Consider the following 17,655-nt stretch of genomic DNA (forward strand, 5'->3'; position numbering starts at 1 on the left):
GAGTTTGTTTTTAGATGATTTTCATTGTGAACAGCCTTCTCAGTCTATTTATATTTCTTATATATTGTCAATATTAAAATTTTATTTTGTACATTTATCTTTTGTCAGTTGTCTTGTCAAATTTTTTTATTAATCTTTCAAGTCAGTTTGGTAGAGACTCAAATTTTCTTATTATAGGAAAGGAGAATTGTGTTTACTGATATTTTACTAATTTTTGCACAAACTAAAAACTTTTAAAATCTGTGTTGAATGCTGAGGGATGCATCCTTGCCTCATTCTTTTTTAGAGCTGAAAAATGTTAAGGATTTCAACAACAAATATGTAGTAGTCTTTGTCTTTATGTTGTTTAGCAACATATCACATAACACTAGTTTTTCTAGACATTTTTTATTAAGCTTGGCTGCAGGATTTTTATCAGATACCTTTTTGAGATCTAGTATTAAAATCATTTATTTTTCTTCTTTACATTGTTGATAAATTGAATTGTTTGAGTTCCTAATATTGAGTCATCCTTGTATTCCTGGGGAAAAATGCATTTTATTATATATGGTGTGTATTCTTTTTATTCTCTGCTGGGTTTTCTGATACTCAGAAAGCTTATATCTATGTATAAGTGAAGTTACTTTTTGTGTTATTTTCACAATATGGTTTGAACATTAGTATCTATAGTTGTTTAATAGTTATTGGACTTAATGTGACTGGTAAAGTCAGGCTTATATTGTGCTCTATTTTGCACAAATTTCTGAAACCTAGTAATTTACCTTTGAATCGCCTTTCAACATGAGGGAATCTCTACTTTTATTTGGCTACAGAGAGATAATTTTAGGTAAGTAGTTTTCTTGTTTAAATAGATACACATGGAAAAACAGGAATTTTTTGAAAATTTATTTGCTATAATATAAATTTTTTAACTTTTAATTTTATGGTTTTTTTCCCCCACAGTCTGTGGTCGATGACTGGATTGAATCATATAAACAAGACAGGGACATCGCACTTCTGGATTTAATCAACTTTTTTATCCAGTGTTCAGGATGTCGAGGTACAGAATGTTGGAATAAATAATGTACATTAAGACTGTCAGTCCAGCAGTGTCAAATTTACTTTACCTTGTGTTAGTAATTTTATAATTCATCCTGGAATTATGTGCTCATCTTTTTCTGATAAAATTATTTTAATTTAAGTATATTTCTCTTTTTTTTCTGGTTCAGTTTTACTCAACAGACTTCTGAATTTTTTAATATTTTGAAGGAAATCTCAAATTAATGAATTTATGAATTGGCTTTTTGGATCATAAGATTTTATAATTAATATTTACTGATATTATTTGTATCTGTGCTCCATATTGTAAACTGTGCTAGTTGCTAAAATTCATTATTTTGAGTCCTCATGTTATAGATGAAATGCTTGAACCTTAAAAAATTCAAGGTAACATTAAGTATGAAAATCAGTTTTCTTAAGTTTACAGTCATTTGGAATCCATAGACAATTTGTTAAAAGTAAAGTTTTGGGCTTCCCTGGTGGCGCAGTGGTTGAGAGTCCGCCTGCCGATGCAGGGGACTTGGGTTCGTGCCCCGGTCCGGGAAGATCCCACATGCCGCGGAGCGGCTGGGCCCGTGAGCCATGGCCGCTGAGCCTGCGCGTCCGGAGCCTGTGCTCCGCGACGGGAGAGGCCCGCGTACCGCAAAAAAAAAAAAAAAAAAAAAAGTAAAATTTTATTTTTATCATATTAATAGATAACTGATAGATACTTTTCTTCTCTAGAATAAACAGGTTAAATGTACTACATGGGGAAAGTCAGTTGGTAAACACCGTTCTTTACTTATTAATACAGAAAGAATGGTTGTCTTTTACTGAGATCACTGATCAAATTGATTTCTTGAAGGTTTTCTTATTTCTGACCAAGTTATCGCTCACCATATTGACATAAGAAGTTTATCAAATATTTACAGAGTACCTAAGTTATACTAAGCACTGTTCCAAAGTATACAGATATTATTAAGACAGTCTCTGCCCCAGTATTAAGAGTAAATTTAATCTTTAAAGAAGGCTTTATCGCAAAGAAAAAGAGGGAAATACACCAATAGTTTACTGAAGTGCTCAGTGCCATGAAAGTAATAATAATCAAACTGGTTACAGTTTAATGACTAGTATATACCAAGCTGTGTGCTTTACATACATTAGCTCATTTAATATTGGTTTGACACTTCTATCAGTCAGGTGTGATTTTTATTCTGTAGTTCAGGAAACTGAGAATACAGGGCTTAGGTTAGTTTTTGGACATAATACAGTTTGTAAGTGCCAAATTCACAATTTAGATTCAGCTTGTCTCAATCTGAAGTCTATATGTCTAACCAGAGGGTAATGTGGGAATAATAAGGAGGGGCTTCTGATCCAACCTAGGCTGTGTGTTTCTGTGTATGTGTGAATGTGGGGCTATTTGTAAGAAAATGCATCTCAGAGGAAGAAACTCTACCCTGGGACTGAGGTTGAGTAAGAGAAAATTAAGGAGGAGGAGAAAGGCCAAAGTTAACAGATTGTGTAAAAATTCCAGAAGACAAGAAAATACAGCACACTCTAGAGCATAAAGAGAGTTTATGGCTGAATCCTAGAGCATAGAGACAGGTGAGGATTGGCAAGAGATTAGTTTATTCGAAGGAAAGTGAGTTTGTTAATTTTACAGTCTTAAAATGGGAAAGGCAAGCACTGAGTGATGTGCTTTACATATGTTATCTTGTCTAAACTGTGTAATTGTCCTGTTAGATTGAGTTTTGATTTTAAAACAACTGGTAGTCTTAAAAATTTTTCCTTTTGTAATTCATTCCCATGGTTCAAAAAACAAAAAAAAAAAAAAAGAGAGAGAGAGAGAGAGATGTAAAGCAAAAAGCCTTTACCACTTCTCGCCTTCCCATCTATGTCCACAGATTTGATTGCTCTTAACTGCTTTGTTGTATATTCGTCTGTCTATCTATATAAATAGGAAATATATGCTCTTTACACCGCCCCCCCCCCCGAAAAAGATACTGGTCTATAGAGAGCTTTCTTGGTTTCCTTCCTTCCCTCCTTTCTCCCCTCCCCTCCCCTCCCCTCCCTTCTTTTCCAGCATCATAGCATTCATTTCTTTGTATGTATGTACAGCAATTTATTTAACTAGTCTTCTGTTAACAGACCATTGCATTATCTGTAGTCTTTTGCTGTTAACAGTGAGTAATTTTGTGTGTACCTTACTTGCTCCTGGTGGAAGAATGTCTGTAGGTTAATATATTTGTAATTATATTAGATATTGCCAAATTTCCTGATATGGGAATTGTACCCATTTTTACTCCTATCAGTAATATATGAAAATGTCTGTTTCTTCTTGGTCTTTTCAACAAAACGTTTTTGTCAAATTTTTGTATTGCTCTTAGGAATGATTTTTTTAAATGTCAGTATGATTTTTTTTAATTGAGGTGAAATTCACTTAAACAATTAACCATTTTAAAGTGGGCAGTTCAGTAGTTTTTAGCACATTAACAGTGTTGTGCAACCACCTCTCTCTAGTATCAAAACTTTTCTTTTTATCACCCCAGAAGAATACCTAATACTTATTACATAGTCATTCCTCATTCCCTTCTTCCCTGCAACCCTTGGCAACCACTAATCTGCTTTCTACTCCTATGGATTTGCCTGTTTTAGTCATTTTATGTAAAAGGAATTGTCCGATATGTGACCTTTTGTTTCTGATGTCTTTCATTTAGCATAATGTCTTTGAGGTTTATCCAAGTAGTAGCATGTATCGATAATTTATTTCATTTTATGTATATGTTACAATTTGTTTATCCATTCATCTGTCGATGGACATTAGGTTGTTTTCACTTTTTGGTTGCTGTGAATATTGCTGCGAACATTCATGGACAGATATCTGCTTGAGTACTTATTTTTTAATTCTTTGGTGTAAATACCTAGGAGTGAAATTGCTGGATCATATGGTAATTCTATTTTAACTTTTTGAGGAACTGCCAACTTTTTGAGGAGCTGCTGTTTTCATAGCAGCTGCACCATTTTAAATTCCAGAAATGTATGAAGATTCATATTTCTCCACGTCCTCTAAAACACTTTTATTTTCTGATTTTTAAATTTTACTGACCTAGGGGGTATGAAGTGATTTCTTATTATGGTTTTGATTTGCATTTTCTTAATCACCAGTGATCTTGAGCATCTTTTCATGTACTTTTGGCAATTTGTATATCTTTTTTGAACAAATGTGTATTTGATCCCGTGCTTATTTTAAAATTAGATGGTTTTTATTTTTTTGTGAGTTATTAGAGTTCTTTATGTATTCTGGATATTAAACCATTATCAGATATACAACATGCAACTGTTCATAACTTGCAACTGTTGGCTTCCTGCTCTGTAGGTTGTCTCTTCACTTTCTTAAAGATATTCTTTGATGAACAGAAGTTTTAAATTTTTATGAAGTCCAACTTACCTATTTTTTCATTTTTTTGCTCATGCTGTGGTGTCAAATCTAAGAATCCATTGCAAATTCTAAGAGCCTGAATATTTATCTCTATGTTTTCTTCTAATAGTTTTATCATTTTAGATCTTATATGTAGGTCATTGATCCATGATTAATTTTTGTATTTGGATGATTTAATTTTATTTCTCTTACGAGTGTGGCTTAAGAGCCATTTCTATTTCTTTTTCTTGAATTCTGTTTTCTTATCCTTGTCACTTCCTTTCAGCTATTTTCATAGTTCCTGAAAAAAAAAATTGACAAAATGGATTTTAAAACATTCTAATAAAACAGACATAGATGCATATTTTCTTAATATGTTTAAGAGAGAAAACTTACTGTCTCTCACATCAGTGCAGTATAGTAAAAATCTAAAATAGACCCAAGTACCTGTGAAACTGTAGTAAGCAGATATTAAAACATATGAAAGAAGAGAACTACAAAATATAGCTACACCAAGATAGTATTTTCTCCTATCAGATTGATAAAAATTAAAAGTTATAACAACACTGTTTTTTAGGCTGTGAAGAAACAGACACTATTACATTGTTTGTTGGAACACAAACTGATACAATTCTCATGGAAAGAAATTTGACATTATCTACCAAAATTACATATGTTTTTATCTTTTGACCTAGCCATCCTGTTTCTGGAATTTTGCCATGAAGATATACCTCCAGTTTTATGAAAACAAATTCACAGGGTTACTCAATACCATATTGTTTGTACTTGTAAAATATTGGAAACAACCTAAATGCTGAAATATAGGACAGTGATTGAATAAACTGTGGTACAACTTATACAGTGGATTTTTTTGTCATTGCAAAAAATTATGAGGAAGATCTCTGTGGACTAATGCAGGGAGATTTTCAGGATACATTTTTTAAGTGCAAAGTACAAAAGAGTGTCTAAAAGTATTCGAGGTTTTTTTTTTAGAAGAAAGAAAGGGAAATAATAGAATATACACATGTATCTGGTCACTTGACCAAAAAGAAACAAAAAAAGATAAGATAGAATGATTGGCTACCCATTGGTTGTGTGTGTATGTAAATGAAGTGGAAAGCTTAGAGGGAATTGAGGTAAAGGGATGATACTTACTGGAATATACTTTTTTGAATAGTCTTGACTTTGGAGTTATCTTCATGTTTCACATACTCAGAAAGAAAAAAAAAAAGAAAAATCAATAAAGATGGAGGGAAAATCCTAAAACTGCATGCTATCAGAACAGATGAACCATGCCATGCTGTAGCATATAACATAACCACTAAAGTAAAATTTGAACTCAGTGCTGCACTGTAAAACTAGTTGGGGGAAAGTAAAGAACACAGTATTTACCTCCTCAAATTGTCTCCTTACAAGATATCTATTATGGGTAAAATGGTATTGATACTTTACCTGTACAGACTTGGTAGACACCACCATAAACAAATGATGAAAGCAAACACTGCCAGTTATAGAACCAGTTAATAGCATGTACTTCGTGTTATGCACCTAGAAGAAGAACTCAACCTCACTTTTGTAGTATTCTTGCCAAAAGTTCAGAGTCTAAATCTACTCATGAGGAAACGTTGGATGAGCTCAAATTGAGATGTATTTTTCACAGTAACTCTCCTGTACTCTTTAGAAGTGTCAGTATCATGAAATACAAAGAAATGACTCAGAGAACTGTTCCAGATTCAATACTAAAGGAACTGAATGCAGTGCACAATCTTAGATTTTTTTTGGAAAAAAAACATTATTGAGACAAATACTGAAATCCGAAATCAGTTCTGTGGGTTAGAACATAAATTGTTAATTTCATCCTTCTGATCATTGTACTGTAGTTGTGTAAGAGTTTTGTTTTTGGGGGGAAATATACACAGGAGTATTGATGAATAAAGGGATATGTAAAGAGTGAAAGAAGGATAAAACAAATGTTTACATCTGAGAATTTGGTGGTGGATATTCAGAAATCCCTTGTACTTTTCTTAACAACTTTTCTGTAAAGTCTGGAAAGTAGAAAATGGAAGGGAAAAAAAAAAAAACCTTTTAACCCCAAAGCCAACGTAATGCTCAAGGGAAACTAGTAGAGTCATTTTCACTGAAGTCAAACAAGGCAGGGATGTCCACTCTCACAACTCCTATTTAATATTGGCAATATAAGCTGATGCATTTGGATAATAAAATGAAGTATGATTACTATTTGGGAGTAATATTGAAAGTTTAGAAATTTCAAGAAAACAGTTTGCAAAACTAATAAAGGCAATATAATAATTCTGAAAGAGGGAGATCAAAATGGCAGAATATTAGGACGCTGAGCTCCCTTCCCCCCATGAACACCTCAGAAATACAGTACATGTGTACCTACTGTCATTGAAACAAAGTGTAGGCTGGGAGAAAGGCTTTTCTATAACCGAGACTGTAAAGAAAGATCCACATGGAGTTGGATAGGAAGGGAGGAGAAATGATCAGGTCTGGACTTATACCCTAGTGAGGAGAGGATGTCAGAAGCTTGGGGATCCTCCTTGGGGAATGAGAGGTTTGAACCACATACTGGTCTAGAGCTGGCTCTGACCTGGCCTTACTTCTGAACAGGGCAAGTGTGGTCCAAGACTTGATGGCTTCACAGGGGAATTCTACCAAACATGAAGAATAGCTACTACCTATCCTTCTCAAACTTTTCCAAAAAATTGAAGAGGAGGGAACATTCCCAAATTCATTCTACGAGGCCACTATCACACAGATACCAAAACCAGACAAAGACTACAAAAAAAAAAAAAGAAATTACAGACCAATGTCTCTTGATGAATATAGCTGCAGAAAACCTCAAGAAAATATTAGTAAACCAAGAAATATTTGCAAACAATATATTTGACAAGGGGTTAATATCCAAAATACATAAAGAACTCATAAAACTCAACATCGAAGAAACAAACAATCCAATTAAAATTGGACAGAGGACCTGAGTAGGCATGTTTGCAAAGAAGACTTACAGATGGCCAACAGCCACATGAAAAGGACCATACACCATGATCAAGTTGGGTTTAATATAGGGACACAAGGATGGTTCAATATTTGTAAATCAATCAGTGTGATACGCCACATTCACAAAAAGAAGAATAAAAATCACACAATCATTGACAAAATTGACATTGACAAAATTCAACATTCATTCGTGATAAAAACTCTCATCAAAGTTGGTATAGAGGAAACATGGCAACATAATAAAGTCTGTTTATGACAAACTCACAGCTAACATCATACTCAATAGTGGAAACCTGAAAGCTTTTCTTCTAAAATCAGGAATAAGACAAGTATACCCACTCTCACCACTTCCATTTAACATAGTATTGGAAGTCTTAGCTACAGCAATCAGAGAAGAAAAAGAAATAAGGGAATCTAGATTTGAAGGGAAAAAATAAAACTGTCACTATTTGCAGATGATATATGATACTATATATGGAAAACCCTGAAGTCTCCACCAAAATATTGTTAGAACTAATAAATGAATTTGGTAACATTACAGGATACAAGATTAATATACAGAAATTTGATGCTTTTTTAAACACTAGTAATGAACTGTCAGAGAAGATTAGAAAACAATTCCATTTAAAATCTCATTGAAAAGAATAAAATACCTAGGAATAAACTTAACCAAGGAGATGTAAAATCTATACTCATAAAACATTGTTGAAGGAAACTAAAGATGATACAAAAAAACAGATATCCCATGTTTATAGATTGAAAGAATAAATATTGTTAAAATGTCCATAATACTCAAAGCTATCTACAGATTTACTAGAATCTATATGAAAATACCCATGATGATTTTTACAGAACAAGAATAATTCTAAAAAGTATATGGAACCACAGAAGACCTTTAATGGCCAAAGCAATCTTGATTAAAAAGATTAAAGCCAGAGGAATCATGCTCCCTGATTTCAGACTATGTTACAAAGCTATGGTAATCAAAACAGTATGGTACTGGCACGAAAACAGACAGATAGATCACTGGAACAGAATAGAGACCAGAAAGAAACCGACCCACATATGGTCAATTAATCTACAACAAAGGAAGCAAGAATATATAATAGGAAAAAGACAGTCTCTTCAAAAAGTAGTGCTGGGAAAACTGGACAAATACATGCAAAAGAATCAAACTGACTGCTTTCTCACACCATATACAGAAACAAACTCAAAATAGATTAAACACTTAAATGTTAAGACCTGAAACCATAAAACTTCTGGAAGAAATCACAGTCCTCTCTTTGACATCAGTCTTAGTAATATTTTTTTGGATGTTCCTCTTCAGACAAGGGAAACAAAAGCAAAAATAAACAAATGGGACTATATCAAATTTAAAAGCTTTTGCACAGCAAAGGAAACTGTCAACAAAATGAAAGGGTAGCCTACTGAATGGGAGAAATATTTGCAAACAATATATTTGACAAGGGGTTAATATCCAAAATACATAAAAAACTCATAAAACTCAACATCAAAGAAACAAACAATCCAGTTAAAATTGGACAGAGGACCTGAGTAGGTATGTTTGCAAAGAAGACTTACAGATGGCCAACAGCCACATGAAAATATGCTCCGCATCTCTAATCATCATGGAAATGCCAATCAAAAGCACAGTGAGATATCACTGAACACCTGTCAGAATGGCTATCATTAAAAAGACCCACATCCGTGGGAATGTACTTTGGTGTAGCCATTATGGAAAACTGTATACAGGTTCTTCAAAAAAGTGAAAATAGAACTACCATATGACTTAGCAATTCTACTCCTGGGTATATGTCCAAAGAAAATGAAAACAATATTTTGAAAAGATATGTGTACCCCAGTGTTCACAGCAGCATTATTTACATTGGCCAAGATATGGAAGTAACGTAAGTGTCCAATAATAGAGGAATGGATAAAGAAGATGTGGTAAATATGTACAGTGGAATATTACTGAGTCACAAAAAAAGAATGAAATTTTGCCATTTGCAAGAACATGGATGGAACCAGGATTTATTTTTAGTGAAATTATTCAGATGGAGACAGAAAACTATTCTATGTTATTAATGATATATGGCCTCTAAAAAATAAATGAATAAATATAATAAAACAAACTGACTCATAGAGAACAAACTCAAGTTTACTAGTTGGAAGAGGGATGGGGGAGGGGCAAAATAGGGGTAGGAGGTTAGATACACAAACTACTATGTATAAAATAGATAAGATGCAACAATATATTGTACAGCACAGGGAGTATAGCTAGTATTTTATAACTTTAAATCCATAAAAATATTAAACACGATGTTGTACACTTGAAAGTAATATAATATTGTAAACTACTATACTTTAATAAAAGTGTCACAAAACAGTAATTTGGTAAGTTACTGAGGTGGAGACACTATAGATGAGTTAGTATGTTTGTTTTGTATTAGAATAGGCAGTTAGAAGAGATAGAATAAAAGATTTTCTTTTTAAGGGGCTTCCCTGTGGCACAGTGGTTAAGAATCTGCCTGCCAATGCAGGGGACACGGGTTCGAGCCCTGGTCCAGGAAGGTCCCACGTGCCATGGAGCGACTAAGCCCGTGCACCACAACTGCTGAGCCTGCGCTCTAGAGCATGTGAGCCACAATGATTCAAGCCCGTGTGCCTAGAGCCCGTGCTCCACATGAAGAGCAGCCACCTCTCGCCGCAACTAGAGAAAGCCTGCACACAGCAATGAAAACCCAACACAGCCAAAAATAAATAAAATTAAATCTTTTTTTAAAAAAATATCTTTTTAAGATAGAAATATGGAAAATGTTGGAAATTATTTCAGATGTACACCTTACTTGATAATGTGCACCAAGATAAATTCCCAGTGCATCAGGAGTTTAAATATAAAAACAACAGTAAATAGCAGAAACAAACTATTTTTTTTAAAAAAAAAGAACAAATAAATACCAGAGAGAAAAATAATAAAAGCACTAGAAGAAAACATGGAATAAATGTTTTATTACCTTGGAGTGGTAATAAAATGTGACTCAAAATTAAGTGTAAGTCAAAATCTGTAAGTTATAAAAGAAATGATGGATGGATTAAACTACAGTTCAAACAATATTGGAAACATTTGCATGGTGGCACATTACAGGGAAGGTTCAGAAGGTGAAGGACACATGGGGAAATTTTTAAATATTATTTATTGAGATAAGATTTGCATTTTATAAGGACTCCTTGTGTTGCAAAGTAATTTCTAATATCCACATTGGTGTTCTTTCATATCAGCCCATTTTCCTCTAACACTACATAAGAATCAAGAACAAAAAGATGTTAAAAATTGTGGCTAAAGTGAGATGAGAACCAAGTAAGGGAGGAAAAAGTTACAAAACTTATTTTCCTACTTTTTGACTAGAAGGGACATCCCTCAAATGACACGACAAATTGGAACACCATGTTGTGAGTAGAGTTTCAGCAGCCCCTCTTCTGTTTTGCTCTTATTACTATTTTCTCATCTCCATCCTTGAGTCTAGGGTATGGTATTGGTTTCCTGCGTTAGCTATTTTAAGTTGTATCAGCAGCCCTAGCTGTTTCCTTAATCTTGCTCAGACATCTGTGTTCTCTTCATTAAAATCTCTTTATTTAAACCATCTGGAATGAATTCTTTTTACTTCTGGAACCCTTAGTTAAAATATACTACTGACTAAATCAATGTGTGATAATAGGGTATATTCAGTATCAAGTAGGAAAGATCACAAAGGAGAAGTTAATTCAAACACTGTTCACTTACAGTTATGCATTTTAAAAGCTATGTAACTTTATAAATTTTCATAGAAATAAATTCTGAGGAAACTAAGAACACAATGATAATCTTTATGATGTCATGTATAACAAAATAAAGATATGTTATCTCTATATTCAAAGTATTATCATTGTTTAAAACACCACTGGTAAAGGCATATATATTTGGGTATGTTCTAGCACCAGTATATAACAGATTTAAGAAATATATATCAGAGGTATTGATAAATGGTTTTCAGTGACAATGTGATTTTTTTAGTTATTAAGGTTGTGTTTCTTAAGCTTGTTTATTATGGATTAGAAATACCTTCTTAGTTGGTTATAGCAAGTAATGGTGTTCTTTGTTGCAGTGCTTGTTCCTAACAGTGGATTTCCAAATGTATGAGGGCTTTCTAGGAGGTTAGAATTGCTACAGAATTGATCTTACCCAGGAACAGTGACGTCAAGAGTTTCCTAAATTTCGCATCTCATGGGCTGATTACCATCTCAGTAATTTTTTCATGGTATCAGTAGGCCAAAAAAAGCACCTAAAAGTTTCTTTTCGAAGTAGTTAATTCCAAACAATTTAATTACGTCCTAACAACTTAGTAACTGTTAGTCAAAATGATAAACATAATTTTGGAAGAAAAACTAAAATTTCATTCTATTCTTAAATAATCACAATTACTTACTAATGGATATAGGTACCTGTTGGGCACTGTCCAACCACCCCAACCTTCATTTTTCATATCTGGGTGGGGGTGGGGCAGAAGTTGAGAACCATTGCTGTACATCAGTGGGGGATGAATTTACATCTTTATAAAATCCACTCTTCCAGTTCATGGTCACTGTATATATTGCTCCCTTTATTTAGGTCTTTATTTTCATTCAACATTTTAGAGGGTAGTTTTGTGTGTGAGTGAAAAGGTGTTATATATGTGTTACCAAAATTTTTATTTCTGGACCTCAGGCATTAAAAAAATTCCTTTTTTTTCTTAAGTAGACTTAATTTTTTTTGTAAACTGCAAACTCCTATAAAAAATACAGCAAAAATTACAGAGTTCCCATATACCCTTCTTTCCTCCCTACAGTTTCCCCTATTAACATCTTGTACATTTGTTAAAATTGATGAACCAATATTGATACGTTATTAACTAAAGTTCATAGTTTACATTAGGGTTTGTCAACTGAAAAAAAATGCACAGCCTCAAAGTTGAGAATTATGTTTTATTTTGTGGACTTTCTGAGGACTTAAGCCCGGGAGATAGCCTCTCAGATAGCTCTGAGGGACTGCTTCAAAGAGGTAAGGGAGGAACCAGGGTATATAGGAGTTTTTTGCAACAAAAACCAAGTAGTCAGAACATCAAAATATTACTGTTAATTAAAGAAAAACTAGACATCTCAAGTTAATGAATTTAGCACTTTTTTATCTATGGGAAGATGCAAGAGTCTAGGCTCCTTGAAATCATTCCTTTGATATGCACCTTAACTGTCTTAGGCCAGTATCCTGTTTTTTTAATATCTTGATTCCCCTCAGGGTGCACACTGGGTAGCCATGGCAGCACCTCATGGCTTGATGGCCATAACATCTTTGTTTACTAATATTGCAGAAGAATTTCTTAGTCTGCAGGTGCACTGTAAATTTATGTGGGTTTGGACAAATGCATGAGGTATATACTACTATGGTATTAATAGTTTCACTGTCCTAAAAATCCCTTCTATGCTCATATTTATCCCTTTCCCAACTCTCCACCCCTCATCCCTGGCTACCATTGATACTTTAAAAAAAAATTATTTACTTATTTATTTGCACCAGGACTTAGTTGCGCAGGTGGGCTCCTTATTTGCGACTCGCAGGCTCCTTAGTTGCAGCAGGTGAGCTCCTTAGTTGCAGCTCCAGGGCTCCTTTAGCTGCAGCTCATCAGCTCCTTAGATGCAGCATGTGGGATCCTTAGTTGCGGCAGACAGGCTTCTTAGTTGCAGCTCACCCACTCCTTAGTTGTGGCACGTGGGCTTTTTAGTTGTGGAATGCGAACTCTTAGTTATGGCATGCATGTGGGATCTAGTTCCCTGACCAGGGATCGAACCCAGACCCACTGCATGGGGAGCGTGGAGTCTTAGCCACTGCGGCAGTGAAGTCCCTGATCTTTTAATGTTATATCTAATATGCATAATTGTAAGGAATTTAACTTGATCATGGTGTATTGTGTATATATTTTTTACATCTTTATTGGAGTAAAATTGCTTTATAATGTTGTGTTAGTTTCTTTGTACAACAAAGTGAATCAGTTGTATGTATACATATATCCCCATATCCCCTCCCTCTGGAGCCTCCTTCCCACCCTCCCTATCCCACCCCTCTAGGTCATCACAAAGCATCGAGCTGATCTTCCTGTGCTATGCACCAGCTTCCCACTAGCCATCTGTTTTACATTTGGTAGTGTATATATGTCAGTGCTACTCTCTCATTTCATCCCAGCTTCCCATTCCCCATTCGTGTTCTCAGGTCCGTTCTCTACGTCTGTGTCTTTATTCCTGCCCTGCCACTAGGTTCATCAGTACTATTTTTTAAGATTCCATACATACGCGTTAGCATACAGTATTTGTTTTTGTCTTTCTGATTTACTTCCCTCTGTGTGACAGCCTCTAGATACACCACCTCACTACAAAATAACTCAATTTCATTCATTTTTATAGCTGAGTAATATTCCATTGTATATATGTGCCACATCTTCTTTATCCATTCATCTATTGTTGGACTTTTAGGTTGCTTCCATGACCTGGCTATTGTAAATAGTGCTGCAGTGAACATTGGGGTACATGTCTCTTTGAATTATGGTTTTCTCAGGGTATCTTCCCAGTAGTGGGATTGCTGGGTCATATTGTAGTTCTATTTTTAGTTTTTTAAGGAACCTCTGTACTGTTCTCCATAGTGGCTATATCAGTTTATATTCCCACCAACAGTGCAAAAGGGTTCCCTTTTCTCCACACCCTCTCCAGCATTGTAAGTTTGTAGATTTTTTGATGATGGACATTCTGACAGGTGTGACGTGATAACCTCATTGTGGTTTTGATTTGCATTTCTCTGATGATTAGTGATGTTGAGCATCTTCTCATGTGGTTTTTGGAAATCTGTATGTCTTCTTTGGCAAAATGGCTATTTAGGTCTTCCACCCATTTTTGGATTGGGTTGTTTGCTTTTTTAAATATTGAGTTCCATGAGCTGCTTGTATATTTTGGAGACTAATCCTTTTGTCAGTTGCTTCGTTTGTAAATTTTTTCTCCTATATTGAGGGTTGTCTTTTCGTCTTGCTAATGGTTTCCTTTGCTGTGCAAAAGCTTTAAGTTTCATTAGGTCCCATTTGTTTATTTTTGTTTTTATTCCCATTACTCTAGGAGGTGGGGCAAACTGGATCTTGGCTGTGAGTTATGTCATTGAGTGTTCTGCCTATGTTTTCCTCTAAGCATTTTATAGTGTCTGGCCTTACATTTAGGTTTTTAATACATTTTGAGTTTATTTTTGTGTATGGTGTTAGGGAGTGTTCTAATTTCATTCTTTTACATGTAGCTGTCCAGTTTTCTCAGCACTGCTTATTGAAGGGACTGTTTTTTCTCCACTGTATATTCTTGCTTCTTTTGTCAAAGATAAGGTGACCATAGGTACGTGTTTATCTCTGGGCTTTCTATCCTGTTCCATTGATCTGTATTTCTGTTTTTGTGCCAGTACCATGCTGTCTTGATTACTGTAGCTTTGTACTGTTGTTCTAAGTCAAGGAGCATGATTCCTCCAACTCCGTTTTTCTTTTCAAGATTGCTTTGGCTCTTCGAGGTCTTTTGTGTTTCCATACAAATTGTAAAGTTTTTTTGTTCTAGTTCTGTGAAAAATGCCATTGGCAATTTGATAGGGATTGCATTGAATCAGTAGATTGCTTTGGGTAGTATAGTCATTTTCACAATGTTGATTCTTCCAATCCAAGAACATGGTGTATCTCTCCATCTGTTTGTATTCTTTTTGATTTCTTTTATGAATGTCTTACAGTTTTCTGCATATAGGTCTTTTGTCTCCTTAGGTAGTTTTATTCCTAGGTATTTTTTTCTGTTTGTTGCAGTGGTAAATGGGAATGTTTCCTTAATTTCTCCTTCTGATTTTTTGTTGTTAGTGTATAGGAATGCAAGAGATTTCTGTGCATTAATTTTATATCCTGCTACTTTACAAATTCATTGATTAGCTCTAGTAGTTTTCTGGTGCCATCTGTAGTATTTTCTATGTATAGTATCATGTCATCTGCAAACAGTGACAGTTTTACGTCTTCTTTTCCAATTTGGATTCCTTTTATTTCTTTTTCTTCCCTGATCGCCATGGCTAAAACTTCCAGAACTATGTTGAATAATAATGGTTGAGAGTTGGCACCCTTGTTTTGTTCCTGATCTTAGAGGAAATGCTTTCAGTTTTTCACCATTGGGAATGATGTTGGCTGTGGGTTTGTCATATACGGCTTTTATTATGTTGAGGTAGGCTTCCTCTGGGCCCACTTTTCTGGAGAGTTTTTATCACAAATGGGTGTTGAATTTTGTTAGAGGCTTTTTCTGCATCTATTAAGATGATCATACAGTTTTTAGCCTTCAATTTGTTAATATAGTGTATCACATTGATTGATATGCGTATATTGAAGAATCCTTGCATTCCTGGGATAAACCCCATTTGATGATGGTGTATGATCCTTTTAATATGTTGTTGGATTCTGTTTGCTAGTATTTTGTTGAGGATTTTTACATCTATGTTCGTCAGTGATATTGATCTGTAATTTTCTCTTTTTTTGTGACATCTTTGTCTGGTTTTGGTATCAGGGTGATGGTGGCCTTGTAGAATGAGTTTGGGAATGTTCCTCCCTCTCTGTATTTTGGAAGAGTTTGAGAAGGATGGGTGTTAGCTCTTCTCTAAATGTTTGGTAGAATTCACCTGTGAAGTCATCTGGCCCTGGGCTTTTGTTTGTTGGAAGATTTTTAATCACAGTTTCAATTTCATTATTTGTCATTGGTATGTTCATATTTTCTATTTCTTTCTAGTTCAGTCTTCGAAAGTTATACTTTTCTAAGAATTTGTTTCTTCCAGGTTGTCCATTTTTTGTCATATAGTTGCTTGTCGTAGTCTCTCATGATCCTTTGTATCTGTGTGGTGTCAGTTGTTACTTCTCCTTTTTCATTTTGAATTATGTTGATTTGAGTCTTCCTTTTTTCCTGATGAGTCTGGCTAATGGTTTATCAATTCTGTTTATCTTGTCAGAGAACCAGCTTTTAGTTTTATTGATCTTTGCTGTTGTTTCCCTTGTTTGTTTTTCATTTATTTCAGACTGAGCTTTATGATTTCTTTCCTTCTACTAACTTTGGTTTTTTTTTTATTCATCTTTTTCTAATTGCTTTATGTGTAAGGTTAGGTTGTTTATTTGAGGTTTTTCTTGTTTCTTGAGATAGGATTGTATTGCTATAAACTTCCTTCTTAGAACTGTTTTTGCTGCATCCCATAGGTTTTGGGTGGTCATGTTTTCATTGCCATTTGTTTTTAGGTAACTTTTTGATTTCCTCTTTGATTTCTTTAGTGATCTCTTGGTTATTTAGTAGCATATTGTTTAGTCTTCAATCATGGCGTATTATATTTTTGAAATTATTTCTAGCCTTGGTTTGCTAATACCTTGTTCAGAATCTTTTACATTTGTATTCATCAATTAGATTGGCCTGCTATTTTCCCTTTTTATTCATTCCATTTCAGGTTATATTATCAAGGCTTTGCTAACTACAAAAAATGAATTATATGGGGCTTCCCTGGTGGCGCAGTGGTTGAGAATCCGCCTGCCGATGCAGGGGACACGGGTTCGTGCCCCGGTCCGGGAAGATCCCACATGCCGCGGAGCGGCTGGGCCCGTGAGCCATGGCCGCTGGGCCTGCGCGTCTGGAGCCTGTGCTCCGCAACGGGAGAGGCCACAACAGTGAGAGGCCCGCGTACCACAAAAAAAAAAAAAAAAAAAAAAAAAAAAAATGAATTATATGGAATATTTTCTTTTTCTGTTTTCTGGAAAACTAAATGAAATTGGAATTGTTTACAGAACATTTGATAGAATTCACTGTTGAAACTATATGGGCCTGAAATTTTTTTGTTGGAGGACTTTATTGATTCAATTTCTTTAACTGATTTAGCACTCTTCAGGTGTTTTATTATTTTGACAAGTTATTTTTTTCTAGAAAATTGCCCATTTCATCTAAATTTTCAAATTTATTTAATAAAGTTGTTTGCAATATTCTCTTATATTTTTATTGTTTATATCTTCTTGTGATGTTTACTTTCACTAGTTTAATTCCAAATGCATTTTAGTTTTCCTTTTCTTTGACTCATGGATTACTTAAAAGCAGATTTCTTAATTTTCAAATATGAA

At 34.5% G+C, this 17,655-nt stretch overlaps 1 protein-coding gene across 5 annotated transcripts in view; it reads left to right on the forward strand.

Annotated features, from left to right (window-relative positions):
* Positions 1-17,655, forward strand: part of STAG1 (STAG1 cohesin complex component) — a 455,106-nt gene that overhangs the window by 197,046 nt on the left and 240,405 nt on the right. For all 5 annotated transcript variants that reach the window (XM_059065085.2, XM_067033725.1, XM_067033728.1 and 2 more), the window contains one exon: positions 943-1,039. In XM_059065085.2, coding sequence (XP_058921068.1) covers positions 943-1,039 — 97 coding nt within the window. The remainder of the gene's footprint in view (positions 1-942; positions 1,040-17,655) is intronic.

The sequence above is a fragment of the Kogia breviceps genome, chromosome 5 (genome assembly GCF_026419965.1).
Source record: "Kogia breviceps isolate mKogBre1 chromosome 5, mKogBre1 haplotype 1, whole genome shotgun sequence".
Lineage (NCBI taxonomy): Eukaryota > Metazoa > Chordata > Mammalia > Artiodactyla > Physeteridae > Kogia > Kogia breviceps.